The following is a 21732-nucleotide window of genomic DNA, read 5'->3' on the forward strand; positions in this document are numbered from 1 at the left end:
TTTAAATCTCGACTACAAGATCCTGGCTAAGGCTCTCACCTGCTGTCTCTCCTTATTAATAGTACAATCCGCTTGGACCTAGAGTTCCCTTTGGAGTGGTGTTAAGATTCAGTGAAATATCTGGGCGTGCATATACACCTTGAGTCGGACCAGATCATTCGGCGTAACTATGGGGTGGCGATCTCCAAGCTAGAGTAGCAAATAGACACATGGCTAAAGCTCCCACTATCCATGGCGGGACGGGCAGCCCTCATAAAGATGAATGTACTGCCTAAATTTGTATATTTATTCCAGAATATTCCGATCTCACTCACAAATAGGTTTTTTAGCACACTTTGGTACCATTTACTTAAGCTGGTGTGGGGCAACAGAAAACCCAGGGTGCGCTGGCAGATCAGGACGCTACCCTGCGACAGGGGAGGGTATGGAGTCCCAGATTGGCAGCTGTATTATTTGGCCGCACAATGCAGTTTTTCGCAAACATGGTACCACCTGGACGCTAGGATTCCCGTCCTGCGACCGGAATCGGACTTTGTTCTCCCGGACACCTAATTGCCCATGGGGATACCTAGAGACCCCAAAGATATTCAGCCGGTCTCAACCACCAGTTGGGCTTGGACTAAGCTGGGACACCTTACGAACACTCAGTCACTTTACTCCTCTGCTCTCCCTACAAAAAACGTATGCTAAATTTAACATTGCCAAACTGGGTGATTTATATCCTGTGGGCCACATTTTTCACCCTGATGACGAGTCTGCATTCCCGGACATCACATTCATAGACAGATTTGTACTAATGAGACTGCGCTCCACGTTACGGGCGAAGTTTCCGGAGTATCTGCTAGAACCTGCTTCTTTCCCCCCTCTCACGATAGTGATAAACAGTAGTAAGGGGGTCCATATCATATCCCAGCTCTACAAGGCATGTGTGGACATCATTCCAGTAAATGATGACAAAATACGCATCGCCTGGGAGGCAGACCTGGGCAACCCCATAACAGACGACCAATGGGGGGCCTGTTGCGCAGTCACAAACACCGTTTGCCTTAACAGCCGTCATAATTCATCCATTTCAAGTTTCTTTGCAGGATGTACATTACACCAACTAAAGCACACAGGATGGACCCCATAAGGCCACATGGTTGTCAAAGATGCTACTACCCACACACTGATTTTGCTCACCTTGCATGGACATGCCCAGGCATACATTCCTTCTGGACAGACACTTAAGAAGTATGATAAAGATGCCAATAGTACCTCTACCAGAGATTGCCCTATTAGGTTATGGAATCCAATTTCCTCAGAGAATCCGTAGGTTTGTTGACATCTGTTTATTGTTGGCTAAGAGAGAAATCGCCATATACTGGGGAAGCAGGCAATCACCTAAGATTAAGAGTTGGTTCAATAGCTTGGCATCCTGCTCTACGAAAAGTGAGTCATATGCCAACACTGTTCCTCCCGCCTCAAGACCCAAAGATATATGGGCTCCTTTCAGAGCCTTCCTAGCCTCACAGCCGCCAGCTCCCTCCACCCAACAAGAGCAAGGTATTGTCTCAGCAGGCGTGGGGTAAGGGACACAGGAAACACGCCACTTAAGGCATTAATATGTTAAGCAGTTTCCCAGGCTCACATGTTACTTTGCGACGGGAGAAAGGGCTAACAGGACTATCACTGATGTGTTGATAGCTAAGGGACCCGGTGGGACGCTAGAGTTGGACCGGGCAAGAATCATTTTTGTGATGTAAGTTAAACTTAATGTCCTCAATTATGCTTGCAAGAAAACCAGGTCCGTTTGACCATGTATTCATTTTGTTAAAAATATTTGTATTCAAAATTTTAACATTTATTCCCTCCCACCCCCCCGCACAGGACAATTTAAGACATACCAAAATAATGGGCAGAATATATACACAATTCACCATATATACATATGCAAGAAAATATTAACCCTTTCCATGCTCATGACGAGCTCAGCTCGTCATGAGGCACAGTTGAGCTGTGCTGATGACGAGCTGAGCTCGTCATGAATAAAGGGAAATACCAGTTTCCAGCACAGGGTAAAAATAACCACAGCAGCGATGTGGTTAAGAAGAGATGACAATATGTTACATGGGCTAAAAGGATTCAAAAAGAAAAACACTAAAAATTAACAAACGAAAAATGAGAAAAACACCCAAAAAGGGGATGAACAATTTTACCCCTTCCGCTATAACTCTGATCTCTCAGTTCTGCATTTCCACTCTGCAATCTGTTTCCATATACGCAGCCCTAGTATTCTTCTCTTTTTCCCTTTTCTAGCATATATCTCCTTTTCCAAATTATGAATATGTAGCAATCTTGCCATCCAATGCTGCATAGTAGTTGGGGGATCTATCACGCCACGCAGAGGCTACACACAATGCAGCACCGCCATAGCCACAAACAGGAAATATTCATACTGCGGTTGTATTGTGCCCCACCCTACTCCAAATAAAATCACCTCTGCTGTTAGTTTTACTCTGCAGTTTAGTGATCTATCCGAAAAGACTTCAATAGCTCCAAACAAGGGACTCAGGTTAGGGCACTCCGCGAATATATGTACCATTCTAGCTGGCGTATAGTGCAACCTGTACAGTGTTTTGTAATGTTGGGCTTGTAAGGCTGCCGAACATCTTATCTCTTGTCCTAGCCGTAGTGATTTTTCAAAAGACCCCTGTAATATCCCTACCTTATTCATCCATTTCAGTTCGAATTTTCCTATGTCAACCTCTCTATTCGCTATGAGTACAGCCATATCCCTCCTCAATCATTCTCAGTATTGTATTATCCTCAAACCCTCACAATCCTCCTGTCTTACGAGCTAAAAAACTTCTCGCCTGCAAGTACTTGAAAAAGCTCCTTGAGCTAATACCAAATTCCTGTTGTATTTCTGAAAATTGGCCCACCCCGTCGATCCTATCAGGTCTCCCACTTTTTTCACTCCCAACCGGTTCCAATCCTTGAATGTTGAATCCGCAAAGATCTCTTGCGGTAGGTAGTGTAGGGTTATTGTCTAATCTAGTGTACGGTTTGAACCTCCCCAGTCCAGCACTTTTTTTAAAAGCCTTCCATACCCGAAATGCCGCATCTGGTGTTTTGAATCTCGTTCTCTTAAAATAGCTTGGTTCCGTACACTTCAAAATAACGTTCTGGGACTCTTCCCCGAAAACCAAACCATATATAGCTATTGAACCAAATTGTGCCTCTGCGTCCATCTCTGCCCCCCCCCCCACCCCACCACCCCCACCCCCGTGAGACCTGTCATTTGCTGTAGTGCTGCGGCCCAGTAGTATAATCTAAAATCTGGTAACGCCCATCCCCCCCTCTCCCTTGGTAATGACATAAACCTTATCGCTCTCCTTGTCTTGCCCTGTGACCAAACAAACCGTTTAATCATATGCTCTATTGTGCTAAACCATATACAATTAAAAAGCAAAGGGATATATAAATATATAAATAAATATTGAAATTTTGGCAGTAAATTCATTTTTATATAGTTTACCATGCCTACTATTGACATGTGCAGTTTGTGTATCCTATCCAGCTCTTTCTTTGCTTTGTTTATTATTGTACTTATGTTAATTTCTACCAACCTGTGCAGATCTGCTGGGACAACCACACCTAAATAAACCCCCTTAGTGCTCACCCGTGAGTCTGTGCAGACTGCATAACCGTTCTTTATAATCTGTGTCTGAGCCCTATTCAGTGGATATCCTGCCACTCGTCCAAACTGTGCTGCCTCCTGCTCTATTGCCCTATGGGTGATTGTGTGATGACCACGATGTCATCGGCATACGCCAGAACTTTAATGGGGCCTATTTTTGTGTCCAGTGATTGAATTAGATTATTTTGCCCTAACTTAAAAATCAGTGGGTCTATATACATTGCAAAAAGAAAAGGGGAGCACGGACACCCTTGCCGAGTTCCCCTAGTGTTTGCAAAAGGAGCCGTGCGTCCAGCATTGACCCCGACACATGCAGTCGGAACCTTATATAACGACTGAATTACTGTCATAAACCCTGCCCCAACCCCGCTTCTTCTTAGTACGGGCCACAGAAATTACCAAGCTACACGATCAAATGCCTTTTCGGCGTCTAGCAGCAAGGCTGCCATTGGATTCCCCAGTACCCCTTGTACATCAAATAAGGTAATCATCTTCCTAATGTGTTGCGTGGTGCCCCTGTGTGGTATGAACCCATGTTGATTTTCACTAACCAAGCTCCCTATTTCCTTGGAAAGTCTTACGGCAAGAGTTTTTGAAAATATTTTTAAGTCTGAGTTGATAAGTGAGTTGATAAGTGTTATTGGGCGGTATGACCCTGGCTCCGTTGAGTGTTTCCCTTTTTTTAGAATTAATATAATATCAGCCCCTGCCCAACTGGCTGGTATGGATAATCCTATCTGTGCCTCTCTGATCGTTCTTACTAGGTCCGCTTTAATAGACGTGAAGAAGACTTTATAGACTTCCCCTGGGATTAGATCTGGTCCCGCTGCCTTGCCTGATGGTAAACTCAGCATAGCCTCCATAATTTCCTCTGCTCCTAGGGGAGCATCCAAAGTTAACCTGTCTTCCTCCTGTATTACTTTACTGGGTATGTCCTGCAGATACCTTTGGATGTCTAAATGATCTCTATCTTGATCATCCATATACAGCTTACAATAAAAAACCCTAAAAACTTCCATAACTCCCCCCGTATCTGTAATCAAATTGCCATTGCTGTCCTTTATTTCTTTAATTGCCCCTTTAGCCGCCCTCTGTCTAGTTCTTGTTGCTAGTGTGCGGCCTACCTTCTCGCTATATTCGTAACACTTCTCCCTTTGTACAGTAAATATTTTGTCCGCCTTCACTGCTAAACTTTCCTCTGCCGCTGCTTTGGCCACCATAACTTCCAGAAGTCGTTGCTCCACCTCGCGCCCTCCCAATGGGGCATGCTCTAGCATCTGCTCCGCTTCCATCAGAGCATTACTTAGTTGATCTGTCCTAGCCTTCTCTTTTTTGTTTCAAAATACTTAAGCTAAGTGTCTCACCCCGCACCCCCGCCTTAAAAGCGTCCCAGTCATTCCCTACAGTCGTGCTCCCCCTATTAATGTCCCAAAACTCCTTTATCCATGAATGCATGTGGTTAAGATATTCCTAGTCTGCCAGAAGCTCCCTTTCAAATGTCCACAATCTCACCTGCCTCTTCAGCCCGCCGCCCATTATTGTTAAGATCAATGGGTTGTGATCTGACAGGATACGTGGTAGCCACTCCACCTTTAAATTAGCTAGCATTGATCCTGAAGTAAAAAAATAATCCAGCCGGACACATTTTTTATGCGGTGCTGAATAATAAGTAAAGCCAGCCTCTCCTGGTTTCAGCTTCCCCCATGCGTCCGCCAGTGCTTTGTTACCCGCCATAGTCTGTATTGCTCTGCAAACCCTTTTTTTCCTTCCTTGATATTGTCTCAAAGGTTCCATGCCTGAGCCTGCAGCACCATCTATATTAAAATCCCCTGCAAGAATTATCCTAGGCGCCCAAGTGGCTAGTTCTAAATCCAAGAAATCAAACAGTTCTGGATCATCCTCCGTTGAGCCATATCGACCCCAGTGTAATCCATTCTTCACCAATCAAACATTCTATCAAGGCCCATCTTCCCCATTGATCCTCCAGCCTTTTCCTTGTGCTAATATTGCACAATTTAGTTAGGATAGCCACCCCTCTTGTTTTGGCTCCTTGTCTCGAGTATGCCAAGAGATGCAGCCCTAATTGTTCTAGCAGGAACGGTTCGTTCCCTTCTATATGGGTCTCTTAGAGACATATAAAGTCTGCTTGTGACTTTTTCAATAGTAACGCCACCCTTTGTCTTTTTAGCCGGTCATTGAGTCCACATACATTCAACGTTAGAATCTTAATAGCGGTACCCATAGTTCTTTCTTTCCACAGGGCACCACAAGTCTACCATGACGATGCCATACCCTTTCGTCATTCTTTTCCTGTTCCTTTCTCTTATTTGCATTGAGCAATTTTCCTGCTTTGTCTCTCTGTGCTGTTGTGCCCTTATTACCTTCTGTCCTGTGCACCCCCTTTCCCCTGTGCCCCCCTCCCCCCTTTACAGGCAAATAAGTCAATCCTGACATGTGTAGCTGCTTCCTGGCCCCTGAAGTGTCGCAACCATCTCCCTCCCATCTATGTCTAACCTAATACATTCTAGATATTACATTTAACCTTACAAATGCAGACAAAATCAAGAAAAAAGTTACAAAAAAAACCCTGCTGCATTTATACTTAAATCTATACATAGCACATCCCGGCTTATGCATCAGTGAGATTTGTCCTTATCATGGTCTTTGTACAACTGTCCGAGCGTCTCCCTGGCTCCTTTAGCTCGTTCAGCTTAGGCCTGTGCCTTAATCTCAAAGAAGAACATCCTTGTCTGGCCATTCAATAGTATTTTAAGCCTTGCTGGAAATAACAGATATGCTTCACATCCTATGTTTTTAAATGGGTCTATCATCTGCCTCAACCTCCACCTCCTCTCCAGAGTAAGGTGGCAGAAGTCTGGTCGTGCAAAGAAGGTTTTCCCTTTAAATGAGCGATGGTCCTGTGGTCTAGCGCTGTCCATGATCTCCTGTCTTGCCAGGAAACTCCCAACAAACACCAGCATAGCTCTAGGCTTGCCTATCTGTGCAGCGCCATATACCTTCTTTTGTGCCAGGGGAAATCTATGTGCTCGCTGCACCTCACTATCCCAGTTCCAGTTCTCAATTTCCAGGAATGCACCTTTTAGGTGCGCAATCACAAAAGACCTGGCGTTCTGCTCCTCTGCCCAACCCGGAATTCCCAGAAGCCGGATATTATTGCATCTCTGCCTGTTCTCGAAGTCCTCGAGCTTCCACTGGATGTCTTCTGTGGCTCTCTCTTGGGCCTCCGTGAATTCCTGCCAGCGCGTCACCTCATCTGCCAACTTTCCTGTTGTTTCCTCTACTTCAGTTACTCTTCCTGCCATCTCTGCATATAGCTTATTCATTTTGCTTAGAGACCCTTGAATTTTTTTGTTAGCTTGCTTAGCTCTTTTGCTCTCCGTTCTGGCTTCTCCCTGCATTTGTTTTAGGGTGGCATAGAGTAAATCCATCGTAGGGGGTTGCTCCTGCGTGCCTTGGGGTCTCCTCTGTTGGTCTCTAGTCTCTCCTTCTTCATGATATAGACTAGAGGTTGCTGAATAATCTTAATCTAATTTCTTGGCCATGTCCGCTTGTGCAGGGCTAATAGGGGTTTTCTTATTGTATCTCCGGTGACTTTTCTGATGTTTCTTTCTTCGGTTTGAGGAGGCCCATTGAATAGTCTCCTCTGAGATCTGAGTCCTCTGAGACGGATAGATCTGGGTCAATGTCTGAGGCGGAGCTTTCTACTGCACTCTCCTCTGATCCACCACTCCCAGAAGAGGCCCCCGTCTCATCGTTCACTGAAAAAAAACACTCATCGTTTGGGGAGCCTGATGCTAGCGACCCCGGTTCTGCCATAGCCTGTGAGCCATGAGCACTTGGATCCTCTTGTGAGCCATCACGCTCCACATCTACCATAAGGACTCCCTTATCAATAGTGTCCACAGTATCAGGCATCTCTTTCCCTGTTGTATCTTGCAAGACCCTTAGCCGATTTGTGTCTGTGATCACGATCGAGCTTCTACGCACCCCCTGCCAGATAGTGCTGTTGCCCTTCAAACCTGACCCCTGCACATCTTGCACTGCTTGCCCCTCAATGGTCTTTCCTGATAGCCGAGTACCAGCTTCCCCTCTGTCGTTAACCATGCCCATCTCGCTGTTAGTGCCAATGTCCAGATTTCCTGCACGGCTTACCTTTCTGCGCGCCTCTGTATAACCATTGGAATCCACCGCCGTTTCTTTGCTATTCTGCCCTGCAAGCTTCCTCGCCTCCTCTGTTGGCGAGGGCTGCTCCGGTAACAGCGGCTCTGGCTGCGGCGCATCCGGGATTGCCCTGTTCGACGCTCCCTGTGCGTGCGCCGCTTTTGACGATGATGATGCTCCGGCTTCAGCCTCTGTGTTTGCGTGTTGCTCCGTGCGCCCTGGGCTGTCATCAAGAACCGGATCGATCAGTGCGGTTCCCCCTGCGAATGCTTCGGCCACGGTGGGTTGTCTCAATGTAGTACCCCTGGGTGTTTTAAAACTTGTGTCTCTCAGGGTTGTCTTTGAATTCGTATTTGTATTCTTCTTAGCAGCCGCAATGGCAGCCGCTTTCTGTTCGGCTTTCAGCTCGGCCCTTTGCTCTGCTCTCTGCTCAGCATCTTTCTCCCTGGCCGCTTTAGCCTTCATTTTCGAAGCAGAGTCCGCCGTAGTGCTCGTGATTTTCAATGTTGCCTGTCTCCTGGTTACGGCATGGTTGTGGAGATCAGGTTGTTTCGACGGGTCAGTCGCCATTCTCAGCGTCTCCTTAGCCGTGTCCTTCAACTTATATCGTGCCGACATCTCCGCACTATAAATACTGTGATCGCTTTCCCCAATGGCTTTTGTACGAACCCACCAGCACTGCAGCGGAGCCTTACGACAGACTATGATGTATCAATGCCAGGATATTAGTAAAGATGTTTCCCAGTCTTCCGATCCTCTGCATGTCTTCTGAGTTCTACAGTCATTTTCCCAATCCGCTGGGAGAGAGAGGATGGAGCGACTTACTCCTGTGACCGCTCCGCGGCCATCTTGCCCTTAACCATGTATTCATACATATGTTGAAATAGGATTGTACTCAGTGCATTGCTTTTGTCACTTAGAAAATGCTAAATAAAGTTTAAAAAAAAAATTGGTTTGAGCATCACAGGTAACTGAGCATCGCTCAAAGGAATTATTGTCACGTTCAACCTGTTTTGAGGATACGAGGCACTTTCTTCTGGGCGTCCTCATTTTCTAGCAAACAGTCCCACAGCAGCAGTATGAGATGTAGTCAAAGAGTGGAGAAGATGTGTGCACTCTACTGACTTCACTTTAACTCCACCCAATAACACACTCAGTGGACCACACAATTAACCAATGCATCATTAAGTTTATATCAAGACTTGAGGAACAGTTTGCTTTTGCCAGAACCAATTTTTTGACTGAATTGAGTGGAACCCATGTTTATTTTGCTAGTGGTACGCCACTGGGTTTAATGAATGTTGGTCTGTTCTTTGCTGCGAACTCAGACATATGGTCTCAAGAACCAAAGAAAGTTATCATCAACTCACTAATTAGCTAAGAAAATGGTTTTTAAAAAGTATCTGACTTTACTACACTTGGGCCTGATTTATTTAGCTTTGCAATTAGAGTGCACTAATACTTGTGACCCTGGTTGAGAGTGGAAAAGATTAGTGTCCATCATGGATACTGCCCACCTACTGCCTCAGAACCAAAAGCAAAGAGGGGAGAGGTTATCCATGCTACGTACGGAGTTTTGGGCCAAAACCCGAAATGCAACTCTGCTCAATCGCTGTGGAGTCATTCCAGGTGACGTAATTTGCACCTGGTGAGGAAAGCTTTTTTGACTGCTCAGATTAATGAGGCTTATTTTAACCCATAGTACAACAGTACCTCAGAACCTCCATGCCTAGACCACAACTGGGATTTAAGCAGACAGAGAATGTTACGTGCTCGAAAGTCCCTTTGCTAGAAGACACTTGCGGGCAGTTCTCTGGACCTAGACTAACTAAGTGGCTAAAGCAAACTATTACAGGATCAAAATATTGCAATTATGTACTTTGACCCTTCCTGGGCACACTATTACTAGCTGCATACTGTTGTGACGAGAATGGATACCATCAGGCCTAGGAGAACTCAAGCACAAGGACCGGTTTAAATGAGCTTGGGTCAGTACCCGGATTCACAGTCCAAAAACTCAGCCCTTACTTCCTTGTCTAGACGATCAATTGAAATGCCACCTGCAGGATGGGATCACATTTGTTCTGTGCACATATCTGACTGTTACGGTTGGACTCTGTGCCAATGCTAGTCCTGTCACTTGTAATTCCATCATGAGGATCTCTATTAAATACACTAACAAAGGATATCTTTGCACGCAAGCATGACCTTGGAACACCTAACTGGATAATAATATTTTTTTACATATATGCACATTTTTACCTTTAGGAGCATTAACTTTGATTTCTTAACACTTAAAAAACAAATATCAAACTTTAAGCCAAATTTATCAACAAATAAGTCTTTAGATTCCAAATTAAAGTGCAGCATCAAACTGAACTCAGACATTCACAAAATATTTCCACAAGCAGAAACAGAAGTGATTCAAATCATCAAATGGCTAGGAAAAGAAAACATGGGCTTAAACCCAGAATATGGTACAGGCTAGATAATCTGAAAGAATATGAAAATAAACAAAAACTCAAACAGCCCCCATCAGTGGTGGAAATTGCTATCCATAAGAGAAGAAAGATGTAATTCACACAGTAGGGTAGAACAAAGAACAAATTACAGAGTGCAACACCACACTGCGGCCTACTATGACGAACTGCAATATGCGTGGACGCTGGGTGTGCAACATTTAACTCCTAAGGAAGGTTTTTACGGTTTCCCCACTCAGAAGAGCCAGAGCACTGCATCCAAAAAATAACACCATTCCCTCAAAATACCCTGCCAGGGAAAGACTGCCCTGTTCCATGGCATAGCAGGCTTCAGTAGCCTGTAACACTTGTCATAATACAAACTCAGTTCAACTGACATTGCACATAATAAGGTTTTTTTGCAGATTAAGGAATCGGTTAGTGTTTTCACATCAACGCATGCCTCCACACCTCTTGTGCCAATACCTGGACCCAAACTGTACACAAGAAAAATCTTCTTCGTTTTCATCACTGCTATCCCCAAGCGTATCAGAAGGGCCAAAGAAGAGGAAGGAGAAAGGGTTGCCGTTCAAACTAGCACTACCAAAGACAACACCAAGAAGCAAAGAAAAAAAGTAGGAATTTTAGTTTAAGGCAGCAGAGAAAAAAGGATGTCAGGAACAAATAATGATTTCGTAAACAAATGAAAACATTGCAAGTAACTAAAATCTGACAAACGTTAGAAACTCAAAGTCCAGAACAAACACTGCAAGGACTCTCAGAAGAGTGGGTCACACTGCAAGAAACGGATAAGGATGCACAAGACACCAGAATCTGAACGCTACAACACAAATATGCACAAACTGGGACAGGATGCATGAAAAGGTAATGAGGGGCAGCCAGTACTAAGGGCCAGAATTTGGAGTAAATGGCAAGGAATTAGGACAAGATACCGCAAAGAAGTACAATTAAGCAGCACCAGCAGAGGGAAATTATCGAATGAGCGACAGTGGAAGAAAAATTATGACCGCACTGGGGCTGAGAATTAGGGGAAGAACGCACAAATAACTAGAAGTGCCATGCAGCAAAATGAACCAAAATAATGACCAGATAGCCAAGGAATAGGAATCGATAACAGGACGTAAAAGGAGCAAAGGTAAGAGAGAACATGCTATACATCACCAAGCTTTCTGGCAGTTTGTAAGTATCTTTTTGTGTCATAATTTTTTATTGGAGTTCAAAGAAGCACATGTCCCCAAAAAAATATAAAGAAAAGCCAAAATAAAAAAAATCAATGTGCAAGGTCCAGCAATACCAGGACCCATGCACATGCCTTGTAAAATCCATGCCCATGCACAGTTGCAGATCCGTATCAACAGATTGGCAAGAAACATTGTAGAGGCTATCACACTAGCAACAAGTCCCAGTATTGGAAACCATACAAGCATAGTGATGCCTTAAACAATGAAGCCTTACGCATTCACGTAAGTGATACCTATATGTAAGAACTAGAAACAGGGAGCTTACTGAAGACTACACACACAAGTATGTAAAACGCAGATGCATGTACACAAAGACATGATAATAATTAGGAAAATACGCAAAGAGGAACAGTTGTACATAGAACACAAGCATGTCTGGTCATAATATCGATATGGAGACAAAGCAAAGAGATACATCACATTAAGAGAAACAGAGGCAATGATACACATGAATGCTCATACACATGGCCAACACAAAAGTAAATGCATTTTCCCATCATTAACCTGCTCGCATGCCAGTACAGAGGCATGCAAGCAGAACCAGGTCGAGGTACACAGACTTGCAAAAATATAAAAGCGATGCTTACAGGCAGGCACTGTGGGCAAGAGTTAACATGCAGCAAATCAATCATGCAGTCAAAGAAACACTGGTTAGATCAAGCCTTGCAGATTTATATATGGTACTAAATGTGCAGTCGATGTCGTTTCAGGTCTCTGATCCTGGAACTCAATTAGTTTATAATGGACAGAGAGAAGTAGCAGATTCTAGAAGCATCGGCTCTCTGGAAAGCAGCACAGAGCCATCTATGGGAAGCCAAAAGGCAGGCCTAGTACCCATTCAGCTGTTTCTGAACCAAAACCCCGACCCCCATACTGAGGGTCACATCTCGACAGCCACCTAGGCAGTCAGAGGTCAAAACTAAGACTTTAGCAACTGAGGCTACAATGTCTCAGGTACAAAGATCTCCTTTAGCCTTGGTCTTCCTGTGCTTCCAGAAACCCAAGCACATAAACAAATGATAGACTGTGTACCCAGAAACCCTGCAGATGTAACTAACATCCCTAACAGTTTTTTGCACATCTTGACTAAAGACGTAGACGTATCAGTTAAGGAGTGAGACAACCAAGGGTCTGTCTGCAGACCCTCCAGGGTAAGAGGCAGAGAAAATATCACATATTTGCACAACAGATGTGTTCAATGAAACTACAGGATTAAATGCGGTTTATAATCCTGAAATTTAGTGCTTGGCTCAGGAATTGCATCTGGTTTACTTAAGAAATAAACCTTTATGAATCGACTAAGGGCATGACAGTGGCTTTTCAGTAGGTCAACACAAAACATACAATGCTCCACAAGTTCCAAGCTATGTTGAGAGTGTATACCTAGTCTCTATGCTGAATAACCTGGTCTACTGTAATCTATTCTTCCCCTTTACCAGAAAGACTAAGTGTTTGCATTTGAAAAATTAAAATGACAAGTTGAAAAACTACTATTAAAGTCAAGTAATGTGCTGATTTTACATCTCTGCACTATTACACATTCATAAACTGTGTATCAACTACCAAGCAGTATTGCCTTACTATGGAGGTGGAGTCGGCGGGAACTACGGTAGCAGACAGATGTCACTTAGTTTTAATTCCATCATGAGGATCTCTATTAAATACACTAACAAAGGATATATTTGCACGCAAGCATGACCTTGGAACACCTAACTGGATAATAATATTTTTTTACATATATGCACATTTTTACCTGTAGGAGCATTAACTTTGATTTCTTAACACTTAAAAAACAAATATCAAATTTAAAACAAATTTAACAAATAAGTCTTAAGATTCCAAATTAAAGTGCAGCATCAAACTCACGTGTTAAGAGAATGGTCAGACAGGTATTAATCGCAAAACAGAAACCATGAGCTTATAAAGCTGCTCAGGATTATGGAATTCCTATAGCCCGACTCCCAGGACATATTGCTTGGGGTCAAGGACAACAGGTTTTCAAGTTTATTTTGTTCTTGGGACAAGTAGGCCCACACATGTGCAGCACAAACTCTTTGGTTGCCAGTTACAGTACCACATTATGTATCAGGGAAGGGCACTGTCCGCATTTAAGGTAATATGTGTGTCCATATGTTAATGCTGTTTGAACTTGTATTTATTGTTCAGTAATACAAAGCCTTTCTTATTAGGATGAGAGCTCTAAAGAAATGTTGTAAACTCGAACTGCGTTTATGATAGCTGTTCCAGTGTAAAAATGTGTACACACGTTTGCAAAGATTAACAATTTGAGGATACATACAATGCCCCAGAATGCTCTCCAATTAGATGCAAATATCTGCAGAAGCTTGAAAGCAAGAACAATGATCCTTTGCTTTCAAAATAAAATGTTCACACAAAAAATGCAACTACGAACAAAAAAACGTTTTGCTAAACTTCTTTAAATCATCATTTAGTAAAATGTGTTGATGCATGTTGTATTTCCCAAAAAATATTCATAATGGAAAAGCAGTGCAACCAGTATCAACAAGATGATGGGAAACTAAACAAGCACGGGCAAAGCCAATAGGTCTGACATTGTGTGTTTTGTTTTGATATGGTTTTTATAAAGCTTTGTGGGAGCCGCCAGGACCTTACCTTTATAACTAACATTGGCAAAAATAATATTTTTTGGTCTCAATGAGCACACATTGCCACAGTACCCCTGTCACTGAACACAATTACTTTGTGTGCTGATATACCCCCTTGTGAAAGAGCAGGAGCCAGTCGATGTAAGATAGATCGAGGGAGAATAATTTTTATAAAAGAAAAAGGTCTTTGTTAACTTCAGACCAAATTCGGGGCCCATTTTTTAAAGAAAATCATAATATTGCACCCATGGTATTTGTCCTTGTATTTGTGCAGATTTATGGCTTTCATGTATTCACAAGCATTTACAGAAATAGACCAGGAAACAGTACTCCTAGAAAATATTTGTTAACTGCTTTTTAACACGAGCAAATATGCATGTGTAGATTTGCTCATGTGAAAATCGTTTGTTTTCAAGTTCACTTTCTCTTCAACCACTCTTTCCCAACCCCGAAAGAAGTTTCACTCCTGCCATTGTCATGAGTACATTTCTAGTCTTAGAAGAGAACTAGCGAAAACTCCTAAAACAAGTGATTTAGAAGGTTTGCACAGACTCAAAAAGGCCTTCCAACCCTGGAACTATTGCTTAACGCTACCTCCAGCCCCAGTATATAGATCTGTGGAAAGGTGGCAAAAAAAGGAAATTGCTACAATTCAGACCCTCTTATAATATGAGCCCTGGCATATCAGAAATGCTAATATCAAAGCGTTTACATAATGAGATTGTTGCCATAATCTGTCACTGCACTATGTGGCACCAAAGGGACAAGTGTTTTTTTTACAGGACAAGTAGTTTTGAAACAACCTGTTCCATGGACAAGTAGATATTTTATTTAATTAAATTCCACAACCCTGAGAGCTTCAGACGTCCCACACAATGCTAGAGGAGCCCAAATTAGGAAGACCTGGTTGAGTTCTGGTATTCAAAGTTAAGGGTGACTGGCAGAGTTCCGTAAGCAAGTTAAGGATGCAATTGTTGTTTATTGATTCAATGGGGTAGAGGTAGTAGTAGAGGTCCAAGGTGGTATTAGAACGCAGAGAAATGAGGCAGTCGCTTCCCTAGCCTTGTCCATGCTGCTAGATTAATCTGTATCCCATTCCAAAGAAACAGTGAAACTTTCTCTGACTCTTGGCCAAATGTAAGACCCTATTTTGCATGCAAAAACGGGTTTGCGCATGCAAAATACAAAAGGGCCATGTACTAACCCTATTTGCGACTCGCTAAATAGGATTAGCGACTCGCTATTAGGAAGGGAGTCCCTTACTAATTGCGAGTGAGCCCTATGTATGACTGTTTTGCGACCGCAATTACAAAACAGTCGCAGTTTACCACCATTCTCAGAAGTGTGGGAAAATTGGTCTGTCTGCTGGACAGATGAACCGCATACGGGAAAGTCTCCGGTTATACTATGCATTGGGCAAAATCACTCCTTTATGTATTATATGCCTTCACTTCAAAGCTCCTGCCGGGCTGCAAGCTACAAGTCGCAACTGAGGGTTTCAAGTATTTAGGGATATAGATCACTCCCCAGCCAACGCTACTTATTAAAGAATACCTCATGAAACCACTAACAAAATTTCACCGAGATGTGAAACACTGGAGGTCGCTTCCACTGACGCTGCTGGGCAGGGCAGCATTATTTAAAATGATGGCACTGCCTAGGTTTCTGTACGCTCTCCAAAACACTCCATTCCCAGTCCCCCTACTTATTTCAAAGCACTTGATGCTGAAGTCTCTACACTACTTTGGGATGGGAAACCCGTGCGTATAGCACAGCACAAACGAGTCTGGAGCTGGTATGATGGGGGAATTGCATAACCCAACATAAAACTGTATTATTGGGCCTCATAAATTATGGTAATAAAAAACTGGCTGCAAGCCCCTCAGAATGAACCGGCTTTTCGCATGGATAGGTATATTATACTACCAGACCACCTATTGAGAGCCCTATACACTACTAAACAGAAAAATAGTCTCACGGGTCCGACCGCACATACGATCAAAATATGGCACACCGCACAACAGGCACTGGGGTGGGAGAGGGTGCTGACACAGGCCACACCGCTCTGGGAGACCCAGTGGCTAGGTAATCTATATAACACTAAGGGGTTCAAGAAATGGGACCTCATTGGTATTTCCAAAATTGGTGACCTTTGGGTAAAAGGAGGGATTGTTTCTTTCGCTCAACTACAAGACACATACGGCATGGCAACGGCCACATTTTTTAGATATACACAAATCAGACATGCACTAATGAGCGTCATTCCAGCAGTGACACATTTACCGGAGACCTCACCTTTAGAAGAGACTCCTTACCGAACACATGCACACAAAGGCTATCTCACAGACATACCACAAGATCATAAATAACCTGCCGGACCCCATTGCGACCCTGCGGGAGCGATGGCAGACTGACGTAGGGGATATGGACGACTCAAGAATGGCAGGAGGCGTTGGCATCTCCACGAGAGGTGGCGATCTCGTCAAAGCTCAAAAATTATTCAGCTCAAAATCCTTCATCGTATGTACTATTCCCGTATAACGATGCATAAATTGAGACGAGCGCCCGACCCCCTAGGTTTACAACAATGTGAACTCCCAGGCACATTTTATCACATCATATGGGAATGTCCGCGACTTCAACCCTACTGGAAAAAAGTCATGAGTGTAATCTCATGGGTGGGAGGGGCAGAAGTTCAGCCGGACCCAAAGAGATGCCTCCTCGACATTTGGGAGCCGACGGCCTTGAATCTAAGGCTGCAGGATTGGGCTGCGTTGGAGATGACAATTGCAAAGCGGAACAGGAACTGGGGTCTGGGAGTGGTCCCCACATATTTACAATGGAGAAACGACATAGATGGCGCAATGGTGGCGGAAAGGGTGGTATATACCCACAGGGAATGCCCCAAGAAATGGTCTAAAATATAGGGACAATGGAACGAGTTTAGAGGAAACATATGCGAACCCCCACAGACAGAATCAAACTCGGATAACAGCTCATGACAGAGGATGCACAAACTGGGGAAGGGAACGAAACAAGGAGTTTTTATGTATCTGTATGAGCGACAACAATGGTTATTATACTGTAGTGTAAAAAACATCATAATGATATTTCTAAATATGCTGTAACCGATAAGTGGATAATGTTCAGTTTATTATGGAAAAAGCTATTTTAAAAAATCCTAAAAAAAAGTGAGGGAAAGCACTGGCAAAATGGATGGGGGACCCAAAGGACCCCTTAACCTTTATGAATGCAGGGAAAAATATTTTTTAGGGGCAGGCAGTTGTCACAGGGACCACTACCTGCCCTTATAAAATGTTTCATTTTTTTTTTAAACGCATTCCGTTTTTCTTTAAGGAAACCGGCCTGCATAAAAAAAAATTTTTTTAAATGATTTAAAAGCAGTCCCAGGCATGGAGGTCTGCTGAACCCAGCATGTCACCATACCTGGGAGGGCCAGCCATTTCAAATGGGGTCGGAAATTGCAAGTGCCTCATTAACATGCATGAAGCATGCAATTTGCGAATGGATTGGGAACAACAAACAGTGTGAGACACTGTTGAACATTTTGATGTGCGACTCGCAGTTTTTTGCAATTTGCGACTTACAAATTACAATGGTCATACATCTGGCCCTCTGTCCTTTACTTTCCTCAGGAATATTTTCTTATAGGACCTCTTCCACAATGATTCAATCTTTCTGGAGCATTGGGCAGTCATTGGGTGTCTTCTTTTGTTTTTTGGTGCTGCCCCATGAAGGCAGTTAAGAAACAATGAAGGAATAGACAGAAACCTGAAGAGCAAAAATTCACTTGAAAATTATTAAAACGCAGCCATTATTACAGCTAAGACATGAACTTCTCTCTCTAAAGAACCAAGGAACCTGGCCCCAGCAGTCTTGCTCGTATGAAGCGCTACCCCTTCTCCGGAGACCACTGGGCAAGGGTAGACCTGAAATAAGACTGAGCCCACAATATTCATGCTCTTTCCTGCCAGCCCTTTTTCATTTGAGAGGCCTGGCCCTTAAGTGGAACCGAGAGGTGCGTACGCGGACTCAGATTCTGCAGGCCCAAGGAATCCAGTATCAGTAGCCTAGTTTGCTTTACGTCCCCCTCTCTCCAGCCACCAATAAGAAAGCCTGACCAGGAGGCACAGAGATGGCTGTGAGGTCAGTGGCCAAAAGGAGGCCTCTGGCGTACCACCCAGACAGCCACAACGGAAGGGGGGAGAGGTCCGTAAAAACTCTGAAAGAGTATCAGAAGCAAAAACAAGAGGGGAGGAGTGGGGTGTTGGAGGCATTGATGGCACGTCTCCTACTCCTATTGTGGAAAGTGACCTGCTCTTTTCCCACTGATGAAATTGCTGGCTGTGAAATGAATGGAGGGTTCCCCATGAGCTGAAGCAATGGGGTACTGGCAACGAAAGGAGGAGCAGGCATAAAACATACAGTCTGTCCATGTGTTTTTTAAGCTGCCTACTAGAATGTCGCGTAGCCCCATAGAACCAATGGTAATATGAGCCAGGTTGTGCAAATCTCATCATAATTACAAACCAATAACTGGTTAAAGTTATAGCAACCAAACATGACCCTTGTACAGAATGCTTTAGTTTTCTGTGGGCAAACCCAAGCTCTGACTCAATGATGGGAACCTTACAAATATCACCACTACCTTGAATGACTTCAATACCTTATTTTGCGGGTCACACCATCTGTCGGTGAGAGGTGCTATCCTAAGACCCCACACACTTTGAGAAACAGCTAGCCAATGAATTCACAGGGATTGATAAACGGATATGTGATATAATCCCCAAGGTATGCATGTCTTTTTTTGCACAGTAATATTTCAAGGAATTCAAGATACCTGTACCTCCCTGGAAGGCATATTGGAGAGATGGGCCTCAATGTCTCTCTGCTTCGGTAAGTAATCCAAACTGGGGTGGATCTCATTACATCACTAAAAGAAAGACTGTCAACTGTTAAAGATTCAATTCATATGCTTTGAGTAAAACAGACGAGTGAAGTGGAAGGTAGATCTAGTCATAATAGTATACAAATCATTTGCATACTGGGGAGAGCAGAGGGCTCACATCGGGCATGGTTCCTTCCGGATTGAGGCTGCAGGTGTCGGCTGGAGGCTTGAAGCAGATCAGGGATCACCGGATATCGGGTCAGGATCGCTGGGGAGACCACCTCGTGGTGTTGGGTCACTCGAACTCAGGCCGTGGGCGTCGGGTGCAGACTCGCGGATTTCGCCGGAGCTGGAGTCTGTTGATGAACAAATCCGGTGATCACGGAAGATAAAGTCTTTTCTTTGGAAGGCAGGGCAGGTCCTTGGGGGTTCTTGAGGTTGCTGGCCGCTGGACACACCGGAGTTTCGCTTCTGCAGGTTAGGGCTGGGGGCAAGTCAGTGGGCGTCCTACTATTCTTAGCTTCGGCACGGCTGTTCGGTCCTTTTTCTTTTCGTCTTGGGGTTTCTAGTCTGAGGAGGTATGGTTTGGGGGTGCCCCTAAATACTAGATTTAGTGGCATTACTGGTAAGTAAAGGTTTGGACCAATGGGTCCCTTTCTTGGGGGGTACACTCCCTATTATGCCACCCTCCATTGGGAGGAGGGCATGTGCCTCACTCTGGCTGGCTGGGTCCCCTCATCTGCTGGATGGTGGGGACTGAGAGTTGTGCTTCACCTCACCTCCCCCACCTGAGGGGTGAGGTTGGCAAAGGTGGCCCACCTTCCTTCCTCACTTAGTTTTCCCAGCGGTTCTCCCACCCAAAGTGGGGGTCAGAACTGGTGGGGGCCAGTTCCAGAAAGCAGCAACAGGACTGGGGCAGCTCACAAAGGCGGCAAGCCTTTGAAGCATCCCCTTCGTGGACCATGCCTATCTTGAGAAGGAGGCTTAGCACCTTGTCCCAGGATGTGCATTGTTTCAGGCCCCAATAGCAGCAGGCTGATGGTGGCAGCGGAAAGCAGCAACTCAGCCTGGAAACTAGTGTTAGGTCATTTTTCAGTGTGGGTTTAATGTGCTGAGAAGTTTGATACCAAACTTCTCAGTTTTCAGTGCAGCCATTATGGTACTGCGGAGTTCGTAATGACAAACTCCCAGCATCATATATTCTTAATGGCAGCACTGCACTTACAATGTCTAAGAATGGACTTAGACACTGTAGAGGTACAGGGCTCATGCACCTCACTGGTATAGTGCACCCAGCTAGAGGTGTGATTGATCTATGCCAGGGCAGTAAGTAGCAGGCGTGGCGCACAGGGATGTGTGCCATGTCGACTCTTCACTTTGTTCTGCACCAAAACACACAGCCTGGAAAGGCAGTGTGTGAGTGTAAAGGCACAGGACCTCCAAGGGTGGTACAATAAGTGCTGCAGTCCTTACAGGCCTTCCCTGGTCACAGTGCCCTGGGTACCTGGGGTACCATTTACCAGGGGCTGACATGTGGCATGAGAGTGCCAATTGGGTTTGGTCTACAATGCAGTTTTAGGTAAAGAACATAGGCCCTGGGTACCCGATTAGCAGGAACTGAGGGCACACTCAGTCAAAGTACATCAGCAGTTCAGCAAAAAGTGGGGGCAACCATCCCAATTCACAACAGTGATTGTTCTGTCCCGATTATAGACAATTGGGTCAACAGAAGAAATCCAGGCTTTAAACAGAAGCCCTGAACGATGCAGCTGCAAAAAATATTAATATACTCCGCTAAATTAAAAGCGCTTGAAGATGAGATAGTCAATTATTTTTTGATTTGCATGAATTTGCTTGAGAATGTGTGGTGGAAACAATAGACCATAACATGCCTTTGGGGGGAGGGAGAAATCAGGCATGTGCAATAAAATCCTTTTGACAGGCTATGCAATAGTGGGCATGGGCGTCTCAATCTGTTGTAGAGGATGTACTTTTTAGGTCTCGGCTAAACGCGCGGAAGCGCGTTGTCGCCGAGAACTTATTGTTAGCGTGTGTGCTTCCCAGGAGACACTCCTGGCCGCGCGCATCGCCTTGGAAGCCATTTGAAACGCGCACGCGATCGCGCTCGCTGTGGGCAGCTGCTGCTGGCTTATGTGTTTAATCAAACGGAGAAGAGAAGATAAAAGCACAGTGCTAGTGCAATGAGTGAAACAAAACATGGTGCTGTGCTATATATGTCCTCCTAGATCCAACACACAGTCTTACATCGTAGGTGCCAAGAAATATATGAGAGTACCTACATACTGCATCCGGCCGTGAAGGGCATTTACACTACGGAAGGGAGAATGCTCTAAAATGAATTATAACGTAGTGCTCTTACATACAAAATGTGGTGCTCTACAGCAGATGACGTGAAGCAAAACAAAAATACGGGATGGGCTGTGTAGGATACGATACACTCACAAACGGCACACAGTCTACAAACATAGTAAACGACTTCACTGCGGTGCCACAGTGCAGTCCAATACCCGCACAAGGAAAGTAATCCATCGAAAGGTCCACGTACCTAAAAGGGATAGAAGCAGCTGCTCATGGCATGTCAGCAAATCGC

General features: G+C 44.4%; 1 protein-coding gene across 2 annotated transcripts in view; it reads right to left on the reverse strand.

The window, feature by feature from the left end:
- The window catches only part of UBE4B (ubiquitination factor E4B), a 1174709-nt gene that overhangs the window by 869751 nt on the left and 283226 nt on the right, over positions 1 to 21732 (reverse strand). The window contains exon 8 of one of the 2 annotated variants that reach the window (XM_086921363.1): positions 10810 to 10923. The exons of the other annotated variant lie outside the window; for it this stretch is intronic. Coding sequence (XP_086777489.1) covers positions 10810 to 10923 — 114 coding nt within the window. The remainder of the gene's footprint in view (positions 1 to 10809; positions 10924 to 21732) is intronic. 2 annotated transcript variants of the gene reach the window in all.

This window comes from Lissotriton vulgaris, chromosome 5 (assembly GCF_964263255.1).
Source record: "Lissotriton vulgaris chromosome 5, aLisVul1.2, whole genome shotgun sequence".
Lineage (NCBI taxonomy): Eukaryota > Metazoa > Chordata > Amphibia > Caudata > Salamandridae > Lissotriton > Lissotriton vulgaris.